Source organism: Hyperoodon ampullatus, assembly GCF_949752795.1.
Source record: "Hyperoodon ampullatus genome assembly, chromosome: 7".
NCBI classification, from domain to species: Eukaryota; Metazoa; Chordata; class Mammalia; order Artiodactyla; family Ziphiidae; genus Hyperoodon; species Hyperoodon ampullatus.
Genome location: NC_136920.1, coordinates 95,320,925 through 95,348,787, shown reverse-complemented (window position 1 = coordinate 95,348,787; position 27,863 = coordinate 95,320,925). Strand labels below are relative to the sequence as shown.

The 27,863-nt window shown below is 58.0% G+C and overlaps 2 protein-coding genes across 3 annotated transcripts; one reads left to right on the top strand and one right to left on the bottom strand.

Moving 5' to 3' along the window:
• Window positions 1-1,804: 1,804 nt before the first annotated feature.
• Window positions 1,805-11,716, top strand: CXCR5 (C-X-C motif chemokine receptor 5; the record flags this gene model as incomplete). 2 transcript variants are annotated; one of them, XM_079709307.1, is made up of 2 exons in its annotated part: window positions 1,805-1,861; window positions 10,655-11,716. In XM_079709307.1, 2 exons carry the CDS (start codon window positions 1,805-1,807, stop codon window positions 11,714-11,716), a joined length of 1,119 nt encoding a protein of 372 aa, XP_079565433.1. The 2 variants fall into 2 exon arrangements, with proteins under 2 accessions (XP_079565433.1, XP_079565432.1); XM_079709306.1 differs by having other exon boundaries at window positions 10,649-11,716.
• A 3,798-nt stretch (window positions 11,717-15,514) lies between these two features.
• On the bottom strand, window positions 15,515-24,835 carry BCL9L (BCL9 like; the record flags this gene model as incomplete). The annotated part of the gene is made up of 7 exons (XM_079708755.1): window positions 24,520-24,835; window positions 23,704-23,823; window positions 20,391-20,601; window positions 20,148-20,232; window positions 17,762-20,048; window positions 17,040-17,321; window positions 15,515-16,608 (listed from the first exon to the last, which is right to left on the bottom strand). The coding sequence occupies exons 1-7, from the start codon at window positions 24,818-24,820 to the stop codon at window positions 15,515-15,517; spliced, it is 4,380 nt and encodes a 1,459-aa protein (XP_079564881.1). The 5' UTR covers window positions 24,821-24,835.
• Window positions 24,836-27,863: the final 3,028 nt, after the last annotated feature.

Sequence of the window (27,863 nt, the reverse complement as noted above, 5' to 3'; positions counted from 1 at the left end):
TGATTGGAAGGGCAGGGATGTTGGGGTGGGTGGGGCTGGAAGAATGGGGATTACACAGGAAACACTGGGGCAGCTTCCTCCTGAAGGTTTCCGGACTGGAAGTGCAGAAGGGAACTCTGGCCCCTTTTCCTGAAATTCTTCCTCCTTGAAAGCTGGTGCTGAAGGCAATGAATGGAGAATGAGGAAAGAAAGACCTCAACAGTACAAATACAGGCTGAAAACTCCTCAAGCTGTCGAAACCCAAGAAAGATGTATCTGTTGGGGTGAAGTGGGGGAGAGAAAAGGGGAAGATGAACATGGAGGAAAAGGAGAAGGAGGGCACTAGAAAGGGGAGAATCCCAGCCAATGGCCATTTGGCTGGCAAGGGAGGATGAGGTGGGGCAAGGAAAGAGCACGTCATGTGTGGGTGCCTCTGTGTGTGCACTCACTGTTTTTGTATCATTGTGGACCTCTCCTGGAAGAAAAAGCACGAAGATGAGACTTGGAGGGGAAGTCGATCAGTGTCTACACTGAGCTTCTTAAAGGTAGGGGTCCACAGACAGGGCAGAGGTGAGGGAAAGGAAGAGGGTTCCGTTGAGCCTGTAAGAGTAGTAGCCTGGTGGGATAGGCGAAACGCTGAATATGGAGTCAGGAAGCCTGGGTTCAGTCCTGGCTCTGCCACTGGTTAGCTGTGGGTCTTGAGGACGTCACTGCCTCTCTGGGCCTCAGGGTCCTCCCATGTAAACGTCTACTCTAGCTGGGTAGTCTATGACGTTAACCATTTATGTGCCAACCGAGTTAATTTATAGCTAGAACATCATTATTATTTTTTTTAATCTTTTTTTTTTTTTTTTTTTTGGTACGCGGGCCTCTCACTGTTATGGCCTCTCCCGCTGCGGAGCACAGGCTCCGGACGCGCAGGCTCAGTGGCCATGGTTCACGGGCCTAGCCGCTCCGCGGCATGTGGGATCTTCCCGGACCGGGGCACGAACCCGTGTGCCCTGCATCAGCAGGTGGACTCTCAACCACAGCGCCACCAGGGAAGCCCGAACATCATTATTTTTGAGTCAGAAAATGACTCTTCTGTGACTATATTTTGTGCTTGGTGATTTGGGTCATTTTGTTTTTGTCTTCCAGCAATGTTTTAGTGTTGCTCCCTTTGAAAACTTCTAACCTATCTCTTCTGAACTTGAGCTAGAAAGGGAAGGGGTTTTGCCCCTGCCTGGGCAAAAGGATGATGCCCAGTAGGGTAGGGTATCCCAGTCTGCCTTGGACTGAGGGGTTTCCCAGGACAAGGGACTTTCAGCCCTGGACACACTGGGGGCTGGGTTGCCCTAGTGGGGAGACAGATGAGGGTTTGGAGGCAGCTTGGAGGAGAGGGCCTGGAAGAGCTCACCTCCTGTTCCCCTTCTACGTGGAGTTTCCCTCAAAGCCCCCCGACCGATGTGGTGGTTTTCATTACAAGGCACAACTCCCTGTTGGGAGGCTGGTGGAGATACAGGGAGAAGCGAGCGGCAGCCTTTAAACCAGTTACAAGCCCCAAGTGAGACAACTATTGCTGGGAAAGAAGCTGAAATGCTTGACTAGCACCGATGCTGTGGGGATTTTCCCTTTTTCTTCAAAAAAACACAAAAGACCCAGTGGAAACAAAAAAAAAAAAATGATGAGTTGTGAGACAGGCCTCGGGTCCTACGCGGCCCCAGGAGACAGCACGCAGTTCATTTGTTTAAATTTGCAGCTGACGGCTGCCATCTCTCTATAGTCAGCAGGCGGAGAAGCTCTCAACATCAGGCAGCGGCCAGTCTGGTGACATACGGCTACAACCATGAACTACCCCCTAACCCTGGACATGGACTTCATGAACTACAACCCGGAGGACCTGGTGAGTAGGGACAGACAGCTTATTATGGTGGCCCAGGAATTCTAAATATCCTGTGCCCGGGGCCCAAGGAAGAGGGGAAAGGCATGCCGTGCTCTCCCACTGCGGATCGGCAGAACCTAGACAGGCTCATCGGCGCCTGCCTTTTAAGGTTTGATTTCTCATTCCATGGAAAATAGAGCTGCTGCCTTAAATAGACATCCTTTATTTAGAGGGGATTGGAAGTATGGGTTCAGGTCCTGCACCCTCCCTGACATGCTCTAGGACCTAGAACAAGTCACTTTGCCTCTCCATTCTTCAGTAGGGGCTCCTCTCCTCATCTCATACGGCTGGAGTACAGGGTAGATGGGAAAGTACTTTGGAGGTTTTCTTAATATCAGGAGGCTGGCATTGCTGGTTGACCAACCAGTGTATGTTTATTCATCTCTTGCTCTACGCTTCTGTCATCGGGGCATGACATTCTCTCTTGGATAGAGAAGGTGAGAGCCTGTTCTTGGCACTTAAATAGCTTACGGGCTAGCCAAGAAGAAAAAAAAAATTACTCACCAGAAGCTCGTAGACAATGATTATGTGCTAAACTCAAGGAGATGGTCAGCAAGGGAGAGGACCCCAGTGGGCTGGGGTCAGGAGGTAGGGGGTGCCAAGCTGGTATCAAGTTAGTGGAAGAACTCGGTGTTAATCCTAGAAATGTCTCTGAGCATGTTGTGGCCTCCCTCAGAGGACTGGGCTCTCTAGAGATAAGGTCTTTTTCGGTGGGCTAAGAAAATAGTCCCCAGCGTCACTGTCTGCCACCCACCCAAGACTGTCCCGTGAAGCAGAGTAACCCAGTTGGCTTGGCTTTTACTGGGTCCCCAGAAGATGTATGTAAGGAGCAACTCAACCAGAGACCCAAGACTCCTGTGTGAAGGCAGCAGAGGGTTGCTTGTAAGGATCTTCTGGAAACTTTCTTGTAGTCTTCACTCCCTTTCCCCCATGGCCAAGAGCACTGCTAGGAAAAGAACTTCTCTCTGAGCTAAATTCTGGGCTGGATCCTTTTCGAAATGTCCAAACCTCTTCTCCTACACCTGCCAGCTCTCCTGGCCCTAAACTCACCCTGAGATGGTCTCCGACTCCCTCTAGCTCCCTTGACTGGAGTCTATACTGTAACTCCACCAGCTGTGTTCCCAGACTTGCTTGGAAAAGTCTGCCTCTCACTTGCCCAGATCCCAAGACTTGGAAGCGTAAGCAGAGCATGGGGAGGTGGGGGAAGGGATAAGTACCCAAAGCCTGTCTTCTCAGATCCAAGCCCCCGATAAAAGCAGAGCCAGAACCATCAGTCTAATCAGACCTGCTGCTTAATTTGTGGGACCCAATGCAAAATGAACATGCAGGGCCTCTGTTAAAAATTTCAAGATAGAGACAGCAGAGCAGTAAACCAAGCACAGGGCTCTTCTAAGTGCTGGGCCCTGCGTGACTGTACTGGTCTCACGCCCATAAAGCTGGCCCTGAGTCCAATCAGACTAAAACCCCACAACCCTGACAAGGCAACGTGCTCCCACCCTGGCCCCCAGCCCTGGCCCCTGGCCTCACCTGACTAGGTTACTGGGCATCTTCCTCTGCCCGAAGCTTGAAGCTGACCACGAGCCCTGACCCAGTTGGATATCACAGTAACCAACTCGAGACCTGGCCAGTTCTGGCTTCTGAGAAACCTCAAGAGTTCCCCTAACTGCACGCCTCACTCCACTGTGTGACCTACTAGAGACAGGTGGCGGCAGGGGGACAGCGGGGCATGTCCCACATACCGAAGAAAATCTGCAGCCCCGGGAGAGAGAGAGCGGTGACTCACTTCATGTCAAGCCTCAAATGAGTGGTCTCAGCCCAGGCATCCCTGCAGGCCTGAACCCCCTCCATCAGGGTCGGGCCAGGAGCCAGGAGTCCTAGGACCATCCGGGCCCTGGACCTTTCTTCAGCCAGCCCCCAGCACCTCATCCCGCCTTCACCCACCTGCCATACACTCTCTCTCCAGGGCTGTTGCCCCCTCAGAAGTACAGACACTCTCTCTCCACCCCCCGCCACTCACAGCAGGACCTTGAGCAGTTTTGACAGACTCCCTGACGGTAGCTCCCAGCACAGGGGCCCTGGCATGGCAGGGCAGCAAGAGAGTCTTGTATGCAGTAGCTTCTCAATAAGTATGTACTGATTTGTGCTGCTCTGCTGAGTGTCTCAACTCCCCATTTCTCTCTGGAGTTAGTCTCACTTCTATTATTTTGCTTCCTATTCCTCTCCCTCTCCTGGTCCAAACCAAGTATCAGTTCAGTGTCCTAGAACACTGGGTTCTAGACTCCAATGCTGGGTTAAGAACTGGGGGCTCTTGGCCATAAACCAAGTGTTGGGCACCCTATCTTCCCTCCCTCCTCTTGCATTCTAAGATCAACTGTTTAAAATGTCCATTTTCTTGAGAGAGGTTGCTAATTCCCATGAACAGAGGATCCAAACAGAAAACCTCTAGATGGCTAAGTACCAGAAACTAGGAGCCAGGTCCCTGGGGTGGGCATGCCAGGGACCCATCCTGCTGGGAAGGCAGATCTAGGCAGACCTAGAAAAGCCTCTGTCCTTAGGAACCTGGATCTGAAAGCATGCAGCCTCCTCTTGACAGACCTAGGACCTGGGGCACCTACAGGGGTCGGTCATAAACTGCACCTCCAGCCCCACCCTGCACACCAGCCAGGAGGGGACGCTGCTATAGAGCAGGGTGAAGGTGGTCCAGCCCCAGGGCCTGGCTTCCCCTGACCCCTCCCCAGGGATGACCCCCACAGTCTATGACTTCAGCGTGATCAGCGCATCACAGGACGGGAAGGCCATTCATACGCACTGCCCCATTTCATCAAGGAGGTGTGAAGAAGAGGAACCAAAACCAGCTCAGGCTGTTTCTGGGGTTTACCTTGGGGGAAGGGACGCTCACCCCCTCCCAAACCAGGTCAAAAGTCCCAGAGGAACCCCAGTGGAAGAAGCCCCAACTGGGGGTGATTGGAAGGGTCAGAGATGAGGGAGAGACCCAGGGCTAGCCTGGGGAGGGGTCAGTGTTGGGGCAAGTCTGGGCTCAGGCACACAGACCACAGTCTCCATCAGAAATTCTTGCCTTCAGTGAGGACACAGACTGTGGCTGATCCACTCCTCTGGCACAATGGCAGAAAAAGTGACCATGAATTTAGCACTGAGAATCAGGACACAAGAATGTGTATTCTTTCAGAAACGATGGGACAAAATATTTCAAATCAGTACTGACCCAGGAGATGGCTTCAAGAGGTTGCCGTACACACCTAAGAGACCTGTCTGCCTGTCCCTCGGGCTGTGTGGCTCTGTCCCCAAAGTGAAAATTGATCTGGGGTGCCAAGGGGGACCCCTTGAAACCTAAAGACTCAGTGCAGAGGTAGGGATAGCTTAAAGTCTCCCCCCAGAACCACACCCAGAGTAGTGCCATGTTCCTGATGGCCAAACCTTTGGGTGGAGATGGAAGAGGAGCCTGGTGGGCTCGCTCCTGAGGGGTGGGGGCGGAGAGAGGGGGGAGATGTGACAAATGGCCAGCCAGAGTCTCAGATGGTCTTTAGGGGGTGTGGGCCCTCTAAAGGAAGAGTGGGGAAGGGATAAAGTCCTCCGCCCTCGCCTCTCAGCCCAGCCTCCTTCCTCCAGACCCCCGCACCCTTCAAGCCACGGAAAGCTGGAATGAGAGACGCCCTGGCTGGTCCCACTCATGACTCCTGACTCTGGGTTGGGAATATCCAGCCAGGGACATAAAAGGAGACGGAGTCTGTGTGTGTCCCCTATAGCCAGAGTGATGAACCGCGTCTGTGTGTAGACGCCTCTTGCAGCTAGTATGACTCAGGCCCCTGGAGCCCTGGAGTTGGGCCTGGATGAGCCAAGCACTCAGCAGCCCTGCCTCCCTCCTGGGGGCTGAGAAGCAAGTCGGGCTGGGCCATTCACTCAGTGAAGAACAGACAGGCTGGAGAAGCAACGGCTCCCACCCAGGTGCTGAGCTAGATGAAGGTGACACTGAGAACCAGATCAGCACAGGGCAGGGCATGGCAGCCAGAGACTCAAAGCATCTGGGAGCTGTGAGCAAGGGACATCTGAGGGCAGGGCCCAGCTTCCTTTCCAGAGCAGGAATCCGTTCCCACACACTTGGCCTCAAACATTCCTCTTCCTCCCAAGGGCCCCAACCCATGGTTCGACAGTTCTGCCTGTTAGAAGGTTCTTTCTCCTTTGACTGAAACACCCCCAATCCCAACCTCTGCCCATTTCTCCTGCTCTACCTGCTAGGACCTCACACAATAAGCCCATCCTGCCTTCTCGCCATGGGGGCTCTTTCCAGTCCTGGAAGGAGCCAGCTCTCCTGGACTCAAGTCTTCTCTTTCCTGGACACCACAGCCCGGGACCTGGAAACTTTCCCCCAGGGTGGGGATTTCCAGACCCCTTAACAGCTGGTCACCCTTGTCCAGCCCAAACAAACTGGGTTGGTGGCAGGTGCCCACCTACAGGTTTCTGTTCACCTAGATAAGGCAACAGAGCCCTGCTGGCAGCCACGCCACCCTGTTGACTCATCTGAAGCCTGCAGTCAACAAACTCTCAGGTCTTTTTCTCATAAACAGTTGTTAAGTCAGGTCTTCTCCAACCTGTCCCTGAAGAGTTGAAGTTTTAAACCCCATCTAGGTCTCTACATTTTTCTTTACCAATTCCACCTGGTCAGTTTGGGCCTGTAGTTCCAGGTTGTAGAGAACTCTGCACGGTCTGAAAGCCTCCCCCAGCCGTATCATCCAAGACAGGGCTGAGAGTGAAAAAGAGGAGAGGATCTAGGACAGACCCCTGAGGAAGGTCCTAGACACCCGCTGCCCAGCTGCTGACACAGAGCCCCATCAGCAAACGTTTGCTGAGCTTCACACCGGCCAGTGCAGGGCAGTGAGACAGCCTCATTATTTGAAGTCAGATGGGGCTTGGAGGACTTAATTTTCCAAGGAGGGGCCTGGGTCCTACAGAGGCTCCTGAGGAAGGAAAGGAGGGAGGGGCAGGGGGGTGGAGTGGGGGTGGGAAGAGTAATATTTGTAATTCCAAGCACTCTGATCTCTCCCCCCATCCTCCCTTCTCCTGGCACCTCAATACCAGGACACAGAATGTTCTAGTCCCCACTCCTGCCCTCTCCGCAGCTTCATCCCAGTCATCGTGTTTTCTTGCCTTCTTTGAGGCCTGGGTCCCTGGCCTCTGTTAGGCTACTGTCCGCTGGGTACCTGCTTATGCCACATGCTGTCATGGCCCCAGCAGTCACACGTCTGAGTCTATACAGGATCATGCTGCCGTCAGAGTGTGTGTGTGCCTGAGGGCCGTGGCTTCCTGCAGCTTCTCATAGCAAAGGATGAGTGAGCGCTCGGCCAGATGGCCCACCCTGAGCTCCCTCTGGGTGTGAGTCTTGGGGGGCTCCCTTCTGCGCCCACTCCCCACAGCATTCAGGATTCCTGATTCCTAACTTCCCACTGGGCCAGAGCTGACCTTGCTCGATTACCTATCTCCATGATTTGAGGAAGGGCGGGTGTGCCGGATCCCCTGGCTGTGGGAAGTGGCTTTAACACGTGCCACTCCCGAGCCCCCAGGATGTCTGTTTGACACCTCCTGCTGAGAGGCATCACCATCTCTCAGCACTCCTCAAACCAGCTTCCTCCGTCTTCTCCTCTCCGCCTGAGCGCTCTGCCGAACAATGGCCTCTTGGTAAGAAGGGAGACAGCCCCCCATTCCCAACCCTCCTCTAAACCTGGGTTCTCAGGAGATGGGGGCTCTGGGGCCCTGGGGACTTGTCTCTCTGTGTTGACTTTAAATGAGCAGCAAACAATCAACCTGAATGCTTTAGACGGCAGGTCTTGAGTGGTTCTGGACCAGACAGGCTGGCTGCACCTAAGCCCTCCGTTGGGCAGTGGGACGGCCAGGCTCCCACCACAAGGTAGATGGAGTCCAGCCCCGCTGACTGCACCAAACCCTGCGTCTCTTCTTCTGTCTCAGTTGCTTTGCTCTGCATGAAAACAGCTCATCTCACTGCTTTCCCCTTTAACTCCTGCTGAATTCCAGGATGAATCAAATGGTTGTATTCAATGACGATGTTGGAAATAACTCCCAATATGGTTAGAGAACCCAAGATAGGCTCTAGGCTGTCAAGAGCATTGGGAAGAGGCAAACACTGAAGAAGGGTGGGAAGGAGTGTCTGAGTCTGCTGAGGCACAGGGAGGAACTTCCCCGGAGTCCCAGAAGACAAGGTGCCCTGGCCTTATCTGGGAAACCACTCTCCAAGCGATGTAGCACACATCTGCATCATGTCTGGCGTGTGTAAAACACATGGTCTTGTAAGGGAGACACCCGAGACCCGCCCCCGGGAGCTCACCATCCAATGAGGCCACCGACATCCCAACCCTGAGTGAGGTGACAAAGGCACACGTGATGGAAGAAGAGAGAATGTAATTCCAAGCAGAAGATTTAGGAAGGACACAGGAAGGTGGGGTTGAGTGGGGCCTTGAAGGAAGCATAGCAATAGGCAGACTTGGGAAGAAAGGACCGCTGGGCGAAAGGAAGACTTTTAGAGACAGGATTGTATCAGCGTGATGGGGGCAGGCAGCCAGGAGAATGATGAACCTGAAGGAGAGGGATAAAGCGATAAAGTGGAAGAGAAGGTTGGAAAGGTCAGGGGAATATACAGTTTGCAAACATGTAAAGGCCCTGTAGAGGAGTTTAGACCTCACCCTGCAAGTCCATGGTCTTCCAGTGAAAGCAGAACCATTTTCGTAAACAAAAGCATATGTGTGAAACACCACATGAGACAAGGGTGTCTGGATTAAAGACGGGAGGACCAGAGGCTCCCTCCCTTCCCACCGCCCCCCCCCACCCCAGTAAAACCTGCAAAGAAAGTCCATGGACTTATGCTGTATGGGAGGCCTCACAATTAGTTCTGAAATTTAGTAACGTATGGTAAACATCTCTTCCTAAGAGAATGTGCAGGTAAACCTCACTTCTTTTTGAGCGCTGCATAGTATTCTGCTGTGTGAATGCACTGAGGTTGGCTTCTTCCAATCTTCTATGGATCAACTTGATCCCAAACATGACTTTTCCTTATAACTGGCTTTGCTATTAAATATGACTAACACAACATTTTAAATCAACTCTACTGCAATAATTTTTTTTTAATTCTTTGAAATTGAAAAAAAAAAGATAAAGACAAAAAGAAAAGAAAACCACTGCTTAGAGGTAACAGGGAACCAGTAAAAGATTTTAAGTAGGACACTGATGTGACGGTATTCGTGGGCTGAAAAACTCATCCTGTCCTCTGTGTAGGAGATGGATAAGAGTGGAGAAGTCGGTGAGAATGGGACCCATGGGGAGACAGAAGTCCTGAGCATTAGGGTGAAGGAGGGCTAGACTGGGGCTATGGCAGAGGGATGCTGGGGTCGGGCGAGCCTACGACTCTGCCGCTGCCCGAATGTATCCTCCCACCCGCTTCTCCCAGAGCCACCTGCCCCAGGAACTGGAAGGAAAGGCCCAGATTGGGGAATGGGTCTTCCCACCATGGAGAGCAAGTGTAGGACCCACAGCTGGGGCCCTGGGTAGCAGTACAACCACCCCCTGCTTGTGTGGGACCCTCGCTCTCCAGGAAGGAGGGCAGGGTGGGACCACCCTGAGCCTGGGTGCCCGGTACCCTCTCCCATCCTCTCTCTCCCTGGGGCTCATCGTTTACAGAAGTGCCTTTTTGAAGCCACATAAGCTGGTTATAATTGGTTTTGAAATGCCGTGGAGAGGGGTCTGGTTACGGGAGGGGGTGGGAAGAACAGAGCTGGGAAGTGAGGAGCAGGTGCAGGGGGGCAGCTGTGAGTGAAAGGTATGAAAACAGGCGCCCTGCCTTCCTTTGCGGTTAGCTGGGTAAACAACCTGAGTGCTGGGGTGGGGAGGGAGGGGTGGGGGGAGGAGGGGGAGGCAAGGGAGGAGTGAGCTTCCGGAGACAGAGTGGGCACATCCCCTTCACTTGGAAGCCTCCCCCGCCTCCCACCTCCCCCCCTCGCGGAGAAGGGAGCAGAGTGAGGAGTTTGCTGGTGATGGGGAATAGCAGGCAGGGCAGCCAGGCAGTGCTGCGTAGTGGTGCAAGTTACATCAGCGTGGGTTCAAGCAGACCTGATCTCTGGCAAGACATGGGTGAAACAGGAATATCACATGCCTTGAGCTTGCTGTGCCGATTAAACAAAAAAAGAGGCTCTTACTACAGTTTCAGATATAATGAAGGAACAAGGGGACAAACTGAGAGCAAGCCAGCAGGCCATACCAGCATCCACCCCTTCAGCAGGATCCTAGGTCTTAGTGCCCTCTGTTCTGTTCAGAATTGGAAGAGATGGCTCTTTGTCCCAACCAGATCCATTCCCCCAAATGGAAGCCCTGATTCCAGCCCCTGCGGCTGCATCCTTCCACACCTGAGGCCTCGCAAATGAGAAACGACTTACAGGTGCCCAGCCCTTCAGAGTTTATGAAGCACATCCACACCACATATCTCCTTTCATCTTTGTCACTACCCAGTGAGGGATGTTTACAGATGAAACCTGAAGTTGGAAAAGGCAACGTGATTTGTTTGAGGAACACAAAGGGAAACTGGGATTTGGTCCGTGGGCAGACTGGGAGTGCAGGGACAAAAGCAGTTAGCCTGGGGGGATAGGATTACTCTACCAGGGGGTCTGGGTCCCTCTCTGAGAGGAAAGACTGGTTCTCAGTTCCCACCCTCCTGTCTCCTTGCCCTTGCAGTACAAGGAATTAGGCAGCTACAATGACAGTACGGAGACCCACACAATGGAAAATCACCTCTGTTCCACAGCTGAGGGGCCCCTGCTGACCTCCTTCAAGGCCGTGTTCGTGCCCGTGGCCTATGGCCTCATCTTCCTCCTGGGTATGATGGGCAACATCCTGGTGCTGGTGATCCTGGAGCGGCACCGGCAAACGCGCAGCTCAACCGAGACCTTCCTGTTCCACCTGGCGGTGGCCGACCTCCTGCTGGTCTTCATCCTGCCCTTTGCTGTGGCCGAGGGCTCCGTGGGCTGGGTCCTGGGCAGCTTCCTCTGCAAAACCGTGATTTCTCTGCACAAGATCAACTTCTACTGCAGCAGCCTGCTCCTGGCCTGCATCGCCGTGGACCGCTACCTGGCCATCGTCCACGCCGTCCACGCCTACCGCCACCGCCGCCTCCTCTCCATCCACATCACCTGTGCAACCATCTGGCTGGCGGGCATCTTCTTTGCCTTGCCAGAGATCCTTTTCGCCAAAGTCAGTCAACCCCATTACAACGACTCTCTGCCACACTGCACCTTCCCCCAAGAGAACCAGGCCGAAACCAATGCCTGGTTCACCTCCCGCTTTCTCTATCACATCGGAGGATTCCTGCTGCCAATGCTGGTGATGACCTGGTGCTATGTCGGGGTGGTGCACAGGCTGTGCCAGGCCCAGCGGCGTCCTCAGCGGCAGAAGGCGGTCAGGGTGGCCATCCTTGTGACAAGTGTCTTCTTTCTCTGCTGGTCACCCTACCACGTTGTTATCTTCCTGGACACCCTGACGAGGCTGAAGGCCCTGGGTAGTACTTGTGAGTTCAATGGCTATCTCTCCGTGGCCATCACCATGAGTGAGTTCCTGGGCCTGGCCCACTGCTGCCTCAATCCCATGCTCTACACGTTTGCCGGAGTGAAGTTCCGCAGTGACCTGTCGCGGCTTCTGACCAAGCTGGGCTGTGCCGGCCCTGCCTCTCTTTGCCAGTTCTTCCCTAGTTGGCGCAAGAGCAGCCTCTCGGAGTCAGAGAATGCCACCTCCCTCACCACCTTCTAGGTCCTAGCCCCCCTTTGTTTCTGCTTTCCTTGGGGCAGGCAGTGATGCTCGAACTCCTTCCAACAGGATCTGGGGTCCTAAGAGCTCGCCTTGGCCAGTGTCCTCATGTGGGGCAGCTGGAGGAACCAACCCCTCTTTCCAGGACAACCCCGCCAGCTCTTCTCGCAGCCCCGGGTCTAGGCTGGGGTCCAGGGAGGGGAAAGCAGCCCAAGGGCAAAGCAAAGGATACCTGCGCTCGTCCGCATCACTTCGGGCTGAGAGGACCACACTTACCTTCTCTCATCCTGACCATCCAAAGCTCAAGAAACAAATTTTCCTTCTGCCCCTGTCGATAGGGAGAGTCATTCCCCTTCCAGAACGTACTCCATCATCTTATGGACCACCGACCTCCACAACCACCCACCTCTCCTCCCACCTCACCTGCCAAAAGTAACAAGCAGCTGAGCACCAGGGGATGGTTGGAGGTTAAGGCTGAGGAAAGGCCAGCTGGCAGCAGTGGGGCCTTAACACGTCTCAGTGCCTAATGAGCAGACATTCACCAGCCCTGCAGCATCTTGACCAAGCAGGGAGCTCAGGATGACCCAGTCCAGGTGGCTGCCCCTGGCTCTGACCAAAATGGTGCCGGGCCAGCCCCATGTCGCTGGGCCCTGGGAGGTCTGCGACCTGAGGCAGACTCCAGGTGCCCTCAGAGACCAGCCAGCATCCTAGAGAAGGACTAAGGTCAGCAGAGAGGAGCCCAACCAAGGAAAGGAGATTCTCCTTCCCCAGCTCCAAGGATGAACAAGTATTAACCAAAGGCAGCTGTCTTCTCTGCCCAGGGTGGAAAGCTCCCAGGGTGGGCCAGGGGCAGCAGGGTCCAGGGTCCTGGTGGGTCTGGGCACCGATGGGGAAGGGGACAGACGTGTTCTTCCCTGTCCCTCTCCCCGCAAACTACACAGCCAGGGGAAACTCCTGGAGCCACAGAGAGAATCTGACCACGGAGCAGAGATGGAGACCTCCTGAGGAAAGAGACAGACCTAAGGGGTCCCTGGGGGTCATCTCATCCAGCCCCCTGCCTGCAGGCAGCAAGAGCCGCGAGGCATCCCCATGGGCTGGGCAGTGTGATAAGCAGGCCTAGGCTGGGAAGTCCCCAGGCTCCAGGAAGCTGGGCCCTGCCCCGAGAGGATACTACTCAATTGGAACCAGAGGAAGCTGCTCCGTGCCTGCCTGCCCCCTGCCCGGGGAGGGCTCTCCCTGCCTCCTCCCCAGCCTCTGGTCCGCCTAGAATGGGACATCAGGGACCCTAGTAGTTGCTGAGGGCACACATCGGTTGCCCAGGCCCACTCAAGCCAGTCAGCCAAGGTCCCTAAGAGGCCCCCGCAGGGGAGATCAGAGCTGTGACCCAGGGGACTAGGTCTTCACCGTGGAACACCAGGGAATCTCTGGGGCCCCTTTTTCCTCCCAGCACCCAATAGTAAGTTGGGCAGCGGAGGAGCCAGACACGGAAGCAAGATAGCAAGAAACTGGATTTTTAATTTTCTCTTTTTAATAAAAAGGCACCTATAAAACAGGTCAATACAGTACAGGCAGCACAGAGACCCCCGGAACAAGCCTAAAAATTGTTTCAAAATAAAAACCAAGAAGATGTCTTCACATATTGTATTTATATATTTATATTTATATATATATTTATATAATGGTACAAAATGGCTGGGGGTGTGGCCATGGATGGAGGGAAGTAGCTGGCCTGTGGAATTCACCTTGGAAAGCTAGTCTGGTGGCAGAGGTGGGAGGAGCGGGGGAGGGGGAGGGCATCGGGCCCTTTTCAGTCTGACCCGTCTCTCCTCTGCGCAGGAAACACTTAAGAGTCGGTTTGGGGAGTCTTGGGTCATGGGTGGGGGACTCAAGGGCACAAGGCCTGGGTTGAGACAGGGTGGGAACGTGTCTGGTGGGATTGAGGGCAGGTGGCCCCTGAACACGGGGGACCAGGCCCTGGCCCCTGGGAGGGGCTGGGGGAGGCAGGAGCTCGCAGCCAGCCCCAGAGGAAGCACTTGACCTGGCTGACGGGGTACTGAGGACAGCACCAGACTGGGAGAACTGGGGACAAATTCCCTTTGTATCACAGCTGCCAATGGGAGACCAGGCCCTCAGGTCAGGAAGGCTGGGGACGGGGCCACGGCAGAAGACACCTTGTCTAGAAATGGCCCTTGGCCCTGGGGGTGGGGTACGAAAGGCCTCAGCCAGGTAGCTGCCCTGCCACCTCACAAGGCAGGAAAGGAAGTGAGAAAAGGAGAAGTGTTTTACTCCTGGGGCTGAGGGGGGCAAAACACCCAATCGTGTATGGCTTCAGCTCTGACCAGAGGCGGGTGGGGAGCTCGTATGGGAAAGAGCCGGGGGCTGAGGGGAAGGCAGTGGCTGCGCCTGGGTGGGCAGAGCCCTGAGCTCTGGGCAGAGGGACCTTGCCAGCGATCGGCCGGGCAGAGAGAAGCGGGAAGACACCCTCCTGCTCCGCATCCAACACTCTCTCTATTCCATCCTCAGCGGGTGGAGGCTGGAGGGAGACAGCCGGACTCGGCCAAACCCTTTTCCTTTCCTCCTTTGGTGATAAGAAGTAAGTGGTAGCCTCTGGAAGAGTCATGGCCCTGGGGGCTACCTGGCCCAGAGCCACCACTGCAGCGGGCAAAGGACCATCCGGCCCCCCCAGGCCACCCCTCCACGGCTCCACACGAGGGGGCCACACAGTCTCCGCCTCGTCCTCCTTGCCTTCATCCCGGACTGGGGACCAAGGACTTCAAGTTCTGGCTAAGATGTAGCAGCAGGGGACACCAGACATCCACAGCTAGGAAGCCAGGGCCCCGTGTCACCTCTGTGGGGCAAACACACATGCACGTGCACGCGTTCTCCTGAATCACTCAGCAGCAGACAGGCTGCCGCCCTGGGGGGTCTCAGCCCTGCTGGGGCTCACCAGGTGGAAGCCTAGGTGGTCTGACCTCAGTTTAGGTGTGGGTGTAGCTACGTCATTTCACCATTAGGGGACAGGACCGGAATGGTATCCTTTATTGACCCAGAGACACTGCCACAGCGGGTAGGTGTGTCAGACTGCGTGCCCCTGGGTCCAGGGGAATGGAAGGGGCAATCATTTGAAAAAGGGGGGAAGGGTTTCTTTTATCCTTTTTTTGTGTGACTTCTATCAAAACACAGAAATACAGCACACACACAAACCGGCACAAAAGCGCAGCGCTCTATTTACAGCTACGGCTGGCGCCTGCCCACCTGGCCAGCCGCCTGCAGGTTGGGGGGGGAGAGGGGTTCAGCCACATCATCAGGGAGAGGAACTGAGGCAGGAGAAGACAGAAGGAAGATCGGCGGGGTGGGGGCAGAGAAACCAAGAGGAGGAAAGTGAAGCTCCCGGAGGAGACAGCAGCAGGAAGGGGAGGGAGAGGCAGGGAGAGCTCTGCTCTCCTTCCACTCCCTGCCAAGGACTGGATACAGGGCTCTGAAAGCAAAGCTGAAGAGGGTGGACGCAGAGAAAGAGGGAAAATCGAGGCTCCGTAGGACTGGGGGGGTGGGCGCGGAGGGGCAGTCCTGGCGGCCGAAATGGGACCAACCCCCATCCCAAATCCCCCACCCCACTCTGCCACTTCCCCCTAAGCTGCCAGCACATCTGGTTTCCACAAATGCCACTCCCCACACAAGCGCCCTCCCACCCCCTCCACCCCACCCCTTGACCCAGGCCATCCCAACACCGAAGGGGAAGAAACTTTCTTAAGGTTATCGTATTTGCAGTATCGCCCCAGCTCCAGCCCCCAACGGGGACTGCTAGAAGGGCAGGTTGGCCATGCCACCCGGCGCCGGGAGGTAGCCCATCTGGCTGTCCAGAGACACACTGCGCTGCCGCAGCGGGTGGGACACCATGAGGTTCTGCTGGGGCGGGGGGCCCATGAGAGAGCCCTGCGGGGGGAGCATGTGGGGGGGCTGGCTGTAGACCTCACCGCCCACGCCCCGCTGCTTCATCAGCATGAAATTCTGCTGGGTCATGAGGCCTTGTGGAGGGGCCATGACCCCCTGGTGCAGGCCATGGGGCACCATGGCCTGCTGTGAGGGCACACCTGTCCTGCCCAGCAAGGACATCTGTCCGGGGTGGCACATGGACATGCTGAGCCCCCGCTGGACGCCCTGCTGGCCCGGGAGGTTGGGGGGCCGGGAGGGGGTCTGCTCCGCCATCATGTTCTGCAGGTTCATGAGATGCAGATTGGGGGGCTGGGCCTTGGGGGGCTGGTTCTCGCTCTTGGGGAAGTACTGGAGGGTGCTGCTTGGCTTCTCCGAGGGGATGATCCTGGACAAGTCGAACTCGGGGATCCCCGTCGGGGTGGGCCGGATCACCTCGCTCAGCTCAGGGTCGTTCAGCACGGACGCCACCCCGGGGAGCACGCCCGGGGGGTACGCGTCGCCCATGCGGCCGGCCATGCTTTTGCCCATCAGGTGCTGCTGGGGGGGCAGGGGGCCTGGCGGCTGGCTGGGCAGGTCCTCCGGGGGCAGGGCCATGCCCGAAGGGTAGTGCTGCTGCAGGCCCGGTGCCCCGCCCCCGCCCCCACTAGGGGCCATGGCACCGTGGGGCTGCTGCAGCCGGGGGGGAAAGGGCAGCATCTGGGCCGAGCTGGGCACCGGGCCGCAGGGGGCACTCAGGGAGTCTGGGCCCCCTGGAGCCATCATCATCGAGTTCTGAGGGGGCCCTCCTGTCCCCTGTGCATTGGGGTGCAGTGGAATGTTGGAGCCCAGAGGGGTGGGGGAGGGCAACATGGTAGGTGGGGGGTCATGGGACAGGGGCTGCTGGCCTGGCAGGTTCATGCCCATGGGGCTCTGGGCAGCAGCTGAGTTCAGGTGCATCTGGGTGGGCTGGTTATTGCTGATCCCTGCGGGGAAAGAGAAATGGGGGTCAGGAACCGTGCACACCCAGCTCGGGGAGGGTGCAGAACTCAGTCCTTCCCCACTCCCCAGCCAGGCTGGTACCAGAGCTGAGGGCTTTCACCGTTGGCCTGCCCTAGCTGCGAGGGAAGGGACTCCAGGCACTTAGGTGAGAAGCCAAGAAGCACAAGCTCTGGCCCAGCCGGCCAGGGACACATCAGTAGGTGGAAAGACCACTCCAGCTTTCCGGGCTTGGCTTGACTGGGCGACAATGAGTGGAAACTGTGACCCGGGACACATCCCCACCCCACGCCCAGGGCTCTTTGGAAGCACAAAAAAGCCAGCAGGACCGCAGGGGCAGCCGCTGGCCGTGGCAACTCTTCCCACTCCCAGTGCCTTCATCAGCTCTTCTCCCCGCAGCCCCTCCCTGTCCCCGCACCTGGCCCAGAGCCCTGCGGTGGTGGTGGCGGGGGGAGCAGGGGCCGGTCGGGCAGCAGCTCGTCGTCTGAGGTGGCGATGGTCTTGATGGCATTGTGGTAGAGCGGGGTGGAGCTGGGCATGGCGTACTTGGACATCTGGGACATCATCAGTGACAGGGGGTTCTGGGAAGGCGTGGGGTCTGGGGAGGAAGTGAATGGCAGGCTGGGGTTCATGAGGCCGCTGGGAGGGTTGGCGGGAGGCGCTGAGGAGCTGCTCCGGGGGCCGCTAGGCGGGAGGGCACCTACAGAAGCGGGGAGACAGAAAGAGCAGGGGGTGACTGGGGAGGGGAAGATGAATTTGGCTGCTCACACTGGGGGCTTAGGAAGAGGTCAGCTCCCAAATCTCCACCTGACTCCTCCAGGCACAGATGTCCCACTCAACACAGGCCCCCCACTGTCACTACAGCCCACCTGTCTCCAAGAAATTCCTGCAGCCTCAGGGCCCCAGGCAGTGGGGAGACCCCAAATATGACCCCCGTTGAAATGCCTGGGAGATGAACATGGTGCTCCCCGTGAAAGCCCACACACAGCTGCCAGCATCTGCCCCTCGAGCAGAGCCGTCTAACTCCGGGCCCCAGCACAGATGCCTTAACTCACTCCCCTGGCCCAGCAAGAATACCCCCACCGGGGAGGCTCCCAGCGCCAGAGGCCAGGGCCCACTTGCCCGGCCCCGTTGACTCACTCTGTTCCATGTTGCCCAGGGTGCTGGAAGAGTTCATGTTCAGAGGCGGCTGCTTGTTCTGGGGGACTCCGGGGCTGGGCATGGCTGTCTTGGGCGAGGCGACCCAGCCTGGAGAAGGCACCGCCATGGAGGGAGACTTAAGCCTGCTGGGCGAGCCGGTGGGCGAACGGACGCTGAGAGAGGAGCTGAGGACCTGGGGTGACTTGAGAGGTCCTGGCGGGTTGGCCGAAGGCAAGGGCACCATCTGTGAGGGAGTCTGGGGTGACTTGAGGTTGGCGGAGGGCGAGGTGACCAGGGGTGAGTGTACCTGGCTAAGGGTGGGCGACTTCAGATGCCCCATGCCTGGTGAGCCCATCTGATTAATACTGATGGTGAGGTCTGAAGGCCGTCTGCCCAGCCCCCGGTTTGGGGCTGAATGCACAGAGCCGGGAGGATTGGACGCAGGAGGCAGGGGCATGTGGCTGAGCCGGGTGGTACCCACGTTGGCCATGGGCATTGAGCTCTGGTCGGGGCTGAACATGTCTTGAGTATTGCCCATTTCCTGGGGCATGGCTTGGTAGGGTCCCTGGCCCCCAGAGAATCCTTGCTGTCCCTGGCTGGGAAACTGCGAGGGCATAAGCATCTTCTGCGGGCCGCCCATCATGCTGCTGCTGTTCTGGGCCCGCACCCGGGCCATCTCCTCGGGACTGAGGCCCTGCGGCCCCATCATGTCCCCAGGGCCCCGCATCTTCTGCGACATCAGCATCTGCTGCTGTGGGGTCATCTGCACATTCAGGTTCATGTTCATGTTCATGTTCACATTCATGTTCATGTTGAGGTTGCCTGGCCCCATGGGTGGGTCCACCTCCCTCAGCCCAGACTGCCCCATGGGGGGACTCAGGAGGCCCCGACCTCCACCAAACTCCATGCCCATGGGAGTGCCCGCCAGGCCCTCGCCGCCAGCTATCTGCCCAGGGAACATGGCTGGATCCATCTGCCGGTGCGCCTGCATCATCCGTTCCACCTCCATGCCCTGCCCCATACCGCTGCCGGCCATGCCCAGGGGGCGCTGCATGCCCATCGACCGCTTCTCCAGCAGCTGGTGTCGCAGCAGCTCCTCACGAACCCGAGGGGTCATAAATCGCTCGGCTTCACCCTGCCCGCCTGGGTAGGGCACTGCGTTCTGGGCAAAATTGCCAGGCCCCCCCATAGGGGGCAAGTCTTCAGTCCAGCCCATACCCGGCCTCACAGGCCTCTGCATGGCATTCATGGGCACCTCCATGGGCATACCCTGTATGCCCCCAAACCCAGACACCCGTTGCATCTGGTTGCCTGGGAAACGGGGACCGGGGAAGGGTGGTCCACCCCGGAGCTGCATGGGATCCTGGACATCCATGGGCCCCCGCAGCTGGGCTCCCATCCCGGGGGGCCACTGATCGCCAGGCTTGCTGTGGTAGGGAGGCGGTGGTCCCCTCACCACCAGGCCCCCCATGCCCATCATGTCCTGCAGCGGGCGGCCCCCATGCAGCCCGATCTGCTCCTCCTTCCGTCGTTTCTCCTCGTAGTACTCTTCCTGCAGCTTGCGCCAAGCCACCTGCTCGGGTGTCAAGCTGTCCTGGCCCAGCCTCTGCATCATCATGTTCATCTGCTGCCCCATGTCCCCACCCGGGGGGTGCCCAGGCACTTCATGCTCCAGCGGGGGGCCCCCGAGGCTCTGTGTCTGCGAAATCATGGACTGCAAGGGCTCCTCGTACTTCTTCAGCCCGCTGGCCGGGGCCGTGGGTGGCTGCTGGGGGGCAGGAGGGGCTTGTGCTGATGGTCCCCCCTCGCCTGCTCCTCCGGGGGCCCCCTTGAGGAAGGGCTCAGTCTCCCCGCTGCGGAGCAGCAGCCGTTCAATGTCTCGAAGCGTCTGGAGGGAACGCTCCCGATGCTCCAGCTGCTCCTTGGACAGGCCCTCTGAGCCCACCAGGCTCCGCTGCCCGTTGCCGGTGGGGGCCTCCCCAAGCAGGGCAGGGCCGGGAGCGCTGCTGGGCTCTCCTCCAGGAGGCAGCGGGTTGTTGGCGGTGGAAGCTGTAGGGGTATTAGGGTGGGTACCCCCAGTGCCACCACCCGTGCTGGCAGCTCCCACCGAGTTGGGTGTCAGGTCCTGATTGGTGTCCTCAGGAGGCCCCTCAGAAGGCAGAGCAGGGGGGGCGCTGCCTGGGGCTGGGGGTGGCGGTGGCGGCAGTGGAGGAGGCTGGGACTGAGGGGTGCCTGTTGATGGCGTGCTCAGGGGTAGCGGTTCTGGGGTGGGTGGCACTTTGGGGGCCTGCAAGAGGACAAAGGCAGAGCACGAGACAGGTAAGGGGATGCACTGGCCAATCCGCTGCTCACAGAGCACCATGCCCAGGCCAGGTGACACGCTCACCTGGTCCAGCTTGGCACGGGGCACGTTCTGCTGGTGGTAGGCGAGGATGGAGTCGGCCCGGCCCTGCAGCACTGCCTCCGCAGCCCTACGCAGGAGGGTCGGGCACAGACAGCTCAGAGAGGCGGGCAGGAGGGAGCCCTCAACCTCACCCAGCCCAACCCAAGCCAACCCTGGCCCCCTGCAGGCACTCACTCAGGACCCCAGGCTGAGGGGTGCTAGGCAAACAAGGGCTGAGGCACTTACGTGTTGGCCAGGTGGGTGGTGAAGACATACACAAACTGTGAGGGAGGCTTTCCCGGGACACCCCCGCCTCCACCCCCGGGGGCGTCGGGCCGGAGGCCTGGCGGGGGCCCATGCGGGGGGCCTGGTGCGCTGCTCTCACTGAGGGGCAGTTGGGCGGCTTGGCCAGGACCCAGCTGTGGGGCCGCCATGGCTGGGTCTGCTACATTACAATCTGCACAGGAGAGGAGAGGGAAAGAGGCCCAGATTCAGAGAGGAGATCCAGTGGGGGGACAGCCGCCCACCCCCCTGCCGCTACTATACCATCCCAGAGATGCCCAGGGACAGAGAGGCTCACTGCTTCATAGCTCGTGCCCACAGGGTCATCTGGGGCCCCAATCGGGCATTTTCACTAGTCTAGTTTCTATACTTGCCCTAGACCAGGCTTTCAAAAGGATGGAAATTGTGCGGACCATGTGGAGAGGAGGGAGAGGGAAAATGTGACCCTTGAATAGGCTCCCGCATGCCTGGCACCCTGACGGACGCTTATGGATGTGATTCCATCTAATCATCTCATCCCTGGGAGGAAGCTGTCGTACACTCCACTTGTCGTATACTCCACTTGACAGCCTCAGAGGGATGACATTACTCACCCAAGGTGACACAGCCAGGCAGTGCAGAGCCAGGGTCTGCACCAGGCAGGGGCTGCAGAGCCCCGAGCTTGGCCCTGCTCCGACCCCTCGCCGTGGTCTCTGTGTGTGTGTATGCACATTGGCCAGGTGCGGGGAGAAGGCAAAGAGCTTGTACAGCTGATGATTCAAACGCTGAATGGTCTTCATTCTAGCCCTACCACTAACTGTTCTGCAACCTTATGAACACGATGCTTCCTCCCTCTAAGCCTCAGTTCCTTCATCTGTAAAATGGAAACACTAACTCCAGCCCTGCAGGAGGGGGAGGGGCTGGTCAAAGAAATCTATTTTTACAGCAAGTTCACAACTATGTCACAAACTAAAAAACTGTTTAGAAAACAGAGTTACAAAAGCCTGACATACTGGGTTCACTGCCAGGGTAGACTGGCTATCCTCGGCACCGAGCGAGGTTTTGTTCCACAGTCACAGCCCTGACTGTAAGTCCTCGCCTACAAAAGATCCACGCTTGGTCATTCACAGGTCTAGTGAGTGGGTGGAACTTTGCCACCAGTCAAGTGCCTGGCCTGCAGACAGTAAGTGACAGCACCTACTGCCCCAAGTTGTCTCCCTTGAGCTGGGGCAGCAGCCACCTTCCCGCAGGCCCACGGGCAGGCTCCTCTTCTTGAAGAAATCTTCTCTAACACTCCTACCTCATTAAAGGCCCTGCTCTGGACCCTGTCTCTCCAGTTTCACATAGAATAACAAAGCCAGAAGCTTGCGGGGGCGGGGGGACTTGAGAGCTGACCTCAATGTGTGAGGGCTGCCCTGGGGAAGAGGAAGGTGCACGTTCAATACACAGAACTAGGACTCCTGGGGATGAGTTATGGGGAGAGAGGCAGGCTTTATTTCAATAAAAAAAACTTCTAGTACAATGATAACAATAAAAGCTAAACGCTGGGGACTTCCCTGGTGGTGCAGTGGTTAAGAATCCGCCTGCCAACGCAGGGGACACGGGTTCGAGCCCTGGTCCGGGAAGATCCCACATGCCGCGGAGCAACTGAGCCTGTGCACCATAACTACTGAGCCTGTGCTCTAGAGCCCGCGAGCCACAACTACTGAAGGCCGTGCACCTAGAGCCCATGCTCCGCAACAAGAGAAGCCACCGCAATGAGAAGCCCGCGCACCACAACGAACAGTAGCCCCTACTCGCCTCAACTAGAGAAAGCCTGCGCGCAGCAACATAGACCCACTGCAGCCAGAAAAAAAAAAAAAAAAAAAGCTAACACTGTTCTAAGTGTGCTACATGTCTCAACTCATTGACTCCTCACAACAACGCTAAGAGGAAAAGATTATTTTTATAGATGAGGAAACTGAGGCCCTTTCCCAAATTTACACAAATAATACGTGGAAGACCCAGGATATAAACCAAGGCGGTCTGATTGCAGAGTCTGTGCTCTTAACTTCTACATTATACTGCCCTACCATTAAGAACTCTTCGAGAATCTAATAGCAATATAACTAAAACAGTAAGTGCTTGCCTTGGTATCAGGTATGGGATGTTAGCAATTTCTGCTTTGATTTCCCTGTGTTTTCATGTTTCTACAATGGTACAGTCTAGTGTTATAAAAGTGAATTGAGGAGGGTCTGTCCTGGGAAGCAGTGACCACCCCCATCTATCACTGAAGGGTTTGGCCAGGGGCTTGTGGACCACCAGTGAGTCCCCTGGGGTGGGGGGTGGCTGGGACCAGATGACCTTTAAAGTGCCAGCCAGCTGCAGAGGCTTCAGTATTTGATCCCATACACCACCTCCACCGACATGATCTGCTCTTTCCACAAACATCTGCTGAGTCTGTTTCCTCCGCTGCATCATAATAACACCTACCTCACAAGGCTGTTATAAGGATTAAATAAAACAAAGTAGCAAAGTAGCAAAGTATCCTGCATATTTTTTCTTCCTTCTTTCTACAGTTTGGCTTTCGACAAGTTCACAATTTAACATTCTCTGGTTAGTTTCTTACGCATTAAGTTGTTTCTCCCCACACACAGACATAAGCTTGGAGGGAAAGCATCAAATCAATGTATATGGGCTTCCCAAGGGCAGGAGTGTGTCCGTTTCTCCCCCATCACTAGTGTCAGGCCCAAATAAATGCTGATCAATGCAAGAATGAGAGGGGTGGGCGTCCACCCACACCCACTCCTCGTCCTGGTGATGCGCTCCAGGCACTTGCCAGGAGTCAATTAAAGGGGAGGGAAGGGCACCAGAGACACAGGCAATGTCAGCTCACACCCAGGCTTAGCACAGCTTTGCGCTGCTCAGAGCCAGCTGTCCAGCTCCCGGCGATGCTGGGCCCTCACCGCCCTCCCTCTAATAACCAGTAGGTGGCAGCATAGGCCAGGAATTCATGGGAGGAGGTGTCGATGTGGCCAGGAGAGGCCACCTGAGGCTCAACCTACCCCACCCTGGTCCCTAGGGAGAGGGGGCCACTGAGCACCTGGAAGGCAGCAACTGAGCTGTCACAGTGCAGGGAGGGACTGAGTCAGAGATGGGAGATGGGAGAGGAGGAGCCTGGCTGGGCTCCTGACCCTTTGCTCCCTCTTCCCAGGCTGGGCCTTCTAAAGCCCTAGGTGAGGAGAGGGAGGGTCCCTCAGGACGGCTATCCTCTGGGGGCACCATGGGCCACAGCATCGTGGCAAAGATGGGCACTCACTGTGGGTGGCCCCGATGGGCTTGTCATCCTCCTCGCTGTCCGGTCCTGAGCACCATTCGTCCCCACTGTATGGCTGCTTCCGCTCCAGCACACAACGCCGCTTACTCCGGGGTGCCACTTCTGCCCAGGCAGGCAGGGGTCAGAGTGAGTACCCAGAGGCCCTGTCCTCCCACAGCCGGGATCCTTCCCAAGCCCCATCTCCCAGATGCCCCACCCCAGGGGGCACTGCCCCGGCCATGGTGGGCACTTTGCCAGCCCTTGGCCCCCACCACAACACCATTTGTTTCTGATTTCTCTCTACAGCCCTGCTGCCTGCCTCCCCTCCCCCACCCAGCACCAAGCCCAGCATAATCCTCAACCACAACTGGTTCTAATTAGGGCTGGGGGGGGAAGGGGGAAACTGCTGCTACTCTCCCAGGCCCCAGTGCCTACGCCACAGCTCCCACCAGCCAGGATACCAGGAGGTTCCTGGGAGGTGTGAGGGTCTGCTTCTCACCCCAGAGCACCTCCCTCTCCCGCTCTGGGGGCTCTGGTGGGAAAGCAGGAGAGGCACGAGACTGACCGACCAGAGGCCCCATCACTCTGTGTGGCCCCTCCATGGGTGGCACCTAAGGATGAGACATCTCCATCCAATCCTGAGAGAATGACCAGATGGGTGGGTATAATGGGGGTAAGAGAAAGGTGCCCCCGGCATAAATGCTGGAGAGGAGTGGGGGTTGAGGATTAGGCACGGGGGCTAGAAAGATGGTCTCCCAGCAAGTGTGAGTCTAGGGCTGTGGAAGATGCTGGGGTCTTGGGGATCAGGAAATGGGATACCTTTGGCCTCCGAATCCAGGGACGGTGTCCCAGCCTCTCGCTGCTCTCCGGAGTCCACAGACACGCTCCGCTCCCTCTTCACTTTGCCCTTGAGCGAGCTGAAAGGGGGCACCCCTGCCTGGGGGTTCTTCAGACTTGAGTTGCTAGGTGAGATCTGGTTGGCCTTGGCCCCATGGTTCCCCGCCCCCACGCCCTTCGAGCCCAGGTTGCAGGTGGGTCCTTGGTTCACATTCTGGTGCTGGGATTGGGCCCCGCCATTCCCTGTCTTGCCATGATTGGTCAACTTATTTTCTGGGTGCATTGGCTTGGCTGGGGCAGGGGGGCAGTGGCCGCGGGGGGACAGCGGCGGGCTCCCTGGAGCTTCTCTCCTCCTAGGGTGGGGTAACCTGGAGAAGGTGGAAGAGACATGAAAAGTTAATCCTGCTAGGGGTGTAGCATGCCTGGATTTTAATCGCCCCATCCTGCCTCACCTAGTGGTAGGGGAGGTGGGGGCTGAGCGGCATCTTAAGACCACCAGCTATCCCCTACCCCCCTCCATGGCTCCTCAGAGAAGGGCTGATGCCCCTCTCCACCTTGGGTAGAGAAGATGGGGCAACCCCCTCCGCCCTCCAATCCCCACAATTCAAACGAAAACCAGGGCCTCACATTGGCAGAATCCAACCCACCCCCAGCCCCAGCATCCAACAGACTGCAAGCCTCCATGGCAACCTCCCTCCACTAGCACCTGGCCAACACTTAAGCATCCTCTTTTCAAGGGTTTGCTGTCTTCAGACTCCTTCCAAGGTCCCCAAACCTCAACTGCCATGTGTCCCAACACCAGCATGGAAGGGGCACAGGACCTGAGGGTCACTGCTCATGCCCCAGCCCCATTCCCCTGGGGAAGTGGGGAAAAGCACACCAGAGAGTGGTACCCACTGGTCCAGACAGCTCCCCAGAGCAGGAGGGGAATGCCTCAAGAGGGTCTACTAGTATGCCTGGCCGGCAGGCAGGAGCAGGAAAAAAAATGGGGAGGGGACTGGTGTGCAAAGCAGACTGAAGCCAAGGATTCCTGCAGCCTAGGCTGCGGGCCCTTTAAGCTCCAGCCCGCTCCCCCCACCGCCTCCCCCTCCCCGGAGACCTATTAATAGCCGCTGGAAAGATCACATCACGGGAGAGGATATTTATCCCCCCTCATTCCACACCAGCTCAGATTTATTTCAGCTCTGCTGTCCTGCTGCTGCCGCCTGGCCCTGTCTGCCGGCTTCTCCTGGAGAAGGGGAGGGAGGCAGGCACCGCCCCTCCCTCCAGCTCCCACCCCCAGCTAGACTGAGGCCAGAGGGCGCCATCGGACCCGACAGTGGGGTGGGCAGGGGTCTGTTCAAACCGTTTTTAAGAGGAAAGGGCTGGAAGGGACTAGAACAGCAGGCTTAGCTGGTTGCCATTCCCCTCTGTCCCCTGGGCCCAGGCACTAAAGCTGTGGGCTCCTGCCTCGGGTCAGGCCTTCCCATTCTGACCCCCCTTTAGCCCGCCGGTGGCCTGGAAGCCAGGTACTCAGGGGGGCTCGCTTTCCAAGCCTGCACAGTTCAGTCCCATCACTACTGGGCCCTTCCCTTCCCCTCACTCCACACACATATCCCGCCCTCCGCGACACCCACACACCTTGTCTTGTTAGCCAGGATCCTCATGGTTCCCACACACAGTGGGGCTACGGCCCCTGTGCGTGCCCAGGGCCCAGCCAGGTACTCGGTACTGGAGCAGGGACTGCAGCAACAAGCCCCAAAGAGAAAACTTGTGACTTGGGGAGGGGGTGTGAGAAGGGGAGGGGAGACGGGAGGACCCAACAGCCCTGGGACTAGGGAACTGGATAGGGTAGGGTGTGAATGGCAAGGAAGGATTACTAGTCGGGGTCTGGATCCTAGTGGCCGCTCCTATCCCCATTCCTCCCGCACCTTACCCTCAGGGAGCTTGCAGTCTCTAGCAAGACCCCCCGGGCCACAGGGGCAGAATTCACTAAAAGGATGGGTTGCAAAAGTGCCCACTTGGGGCGGCCGCGAGGTCTGTCAGGCCCCGGGGTGGGGGGGGTCTCCCGCCCCCAGGCACGCCCCTCACCCGGGGGCGAGGGACCCCCTGGCGTCCCGCCCCCAGCGCTGAGCCCTGCCCCTGGGCGCCCAGGCGGGAAGGGGGCCGCGGGTAGGGGCGATGCCCCGCCCCCAGCTCGAGGCCTAGCCCGTGCCCATCCCAGCAGGCCCGGGCGGGCAGCGAGAGGCCTGGCGGGGCCCCGGGGCTGCAGCTGGGCTCTTCTGGAGACCAGTAACGCTGGCTCAGATTCCTCCCCGACCGCAAGAATGCAGGAGCCTCCCCTCCCCCCGCCCCAGCACCCCACCCCGCCCCCTTCGGCAGAGCCAGAGCGGAGAGGCCGAGCGAGCGAGCGAGCGAGCGAGCCAGCGAGCCAGCGAGCCGGGGAGCGGGCGACGGGCAGGATTGCAGCGTGCCTCTCCCGGCCCCGCACGAGCCGCCCGGACAGACCCACGGCCAAGTGCGGCGAGGGGCCTGGCGCGCGCCACGGCGGGGCCGTTTCGGTCCAGCGCTGGGCGCCGCCAGGCAGGGGCCCTGGGACCCACCAGCACCCAAACTCTGACTCACACACACTCGCAGCTCACACGTGGACGGGGAGACAAAGACACGCACGGAGCCCAGGAAACTGGAGGCGCGCTCACGCCGGCCCGCGGAGGTGTGCGGGAGGGCGAGGGAGGCGCTGGCCGAAGCAGGAGCACAGAAGCAGCCTGGGGCATGTTTCCAGAGGCGGCCAGAGGGCAGAGAGGGAGCGCATCGACTCACTGAACAGATGAAAAGACTGAGGCCCGGCCACAAGGGAGCCATAGAAAGTTGAGCCCGGTAGTCACAAAGAAACGCACACACTGGGCCATAGATACACCAACAAACTGACTTACACAAACACAGAAGCCTCACCCGACCGCCCCCAGCCCTGTCCCCCCCTCCCCCCGCAGATCCCAGACAGGGGTGGGGGGAGAGGAGGAGTCTTGGGCCAGAAGCTTTGTCCCGGTGACAGGCCCAGCCAGACACCGGGGCCCACATTCCCTGCCGAGCTGCCGGAGGCTGGGCTGGGACCTGGGGTGGGGGGTCCCACACCAGTGACCCTGTGGGAGTCTAACCCTAACTTAACCCCAGGGCACATTGGCCTTCCCCACCCCAGCTCTGTCTCTAGGGGGGGAGGCTCCTCAGGGGAAGATTCCAAAGTCCAGCGCCTGGCTGGGAAGCAGCCTGCTGCCAGCCCCCATCTCCTGCATCACGCGGGGTCGGGTGCGGGGGGTTGGGGGCACTGAGGCGGGGAGAGCTGGAGGGCA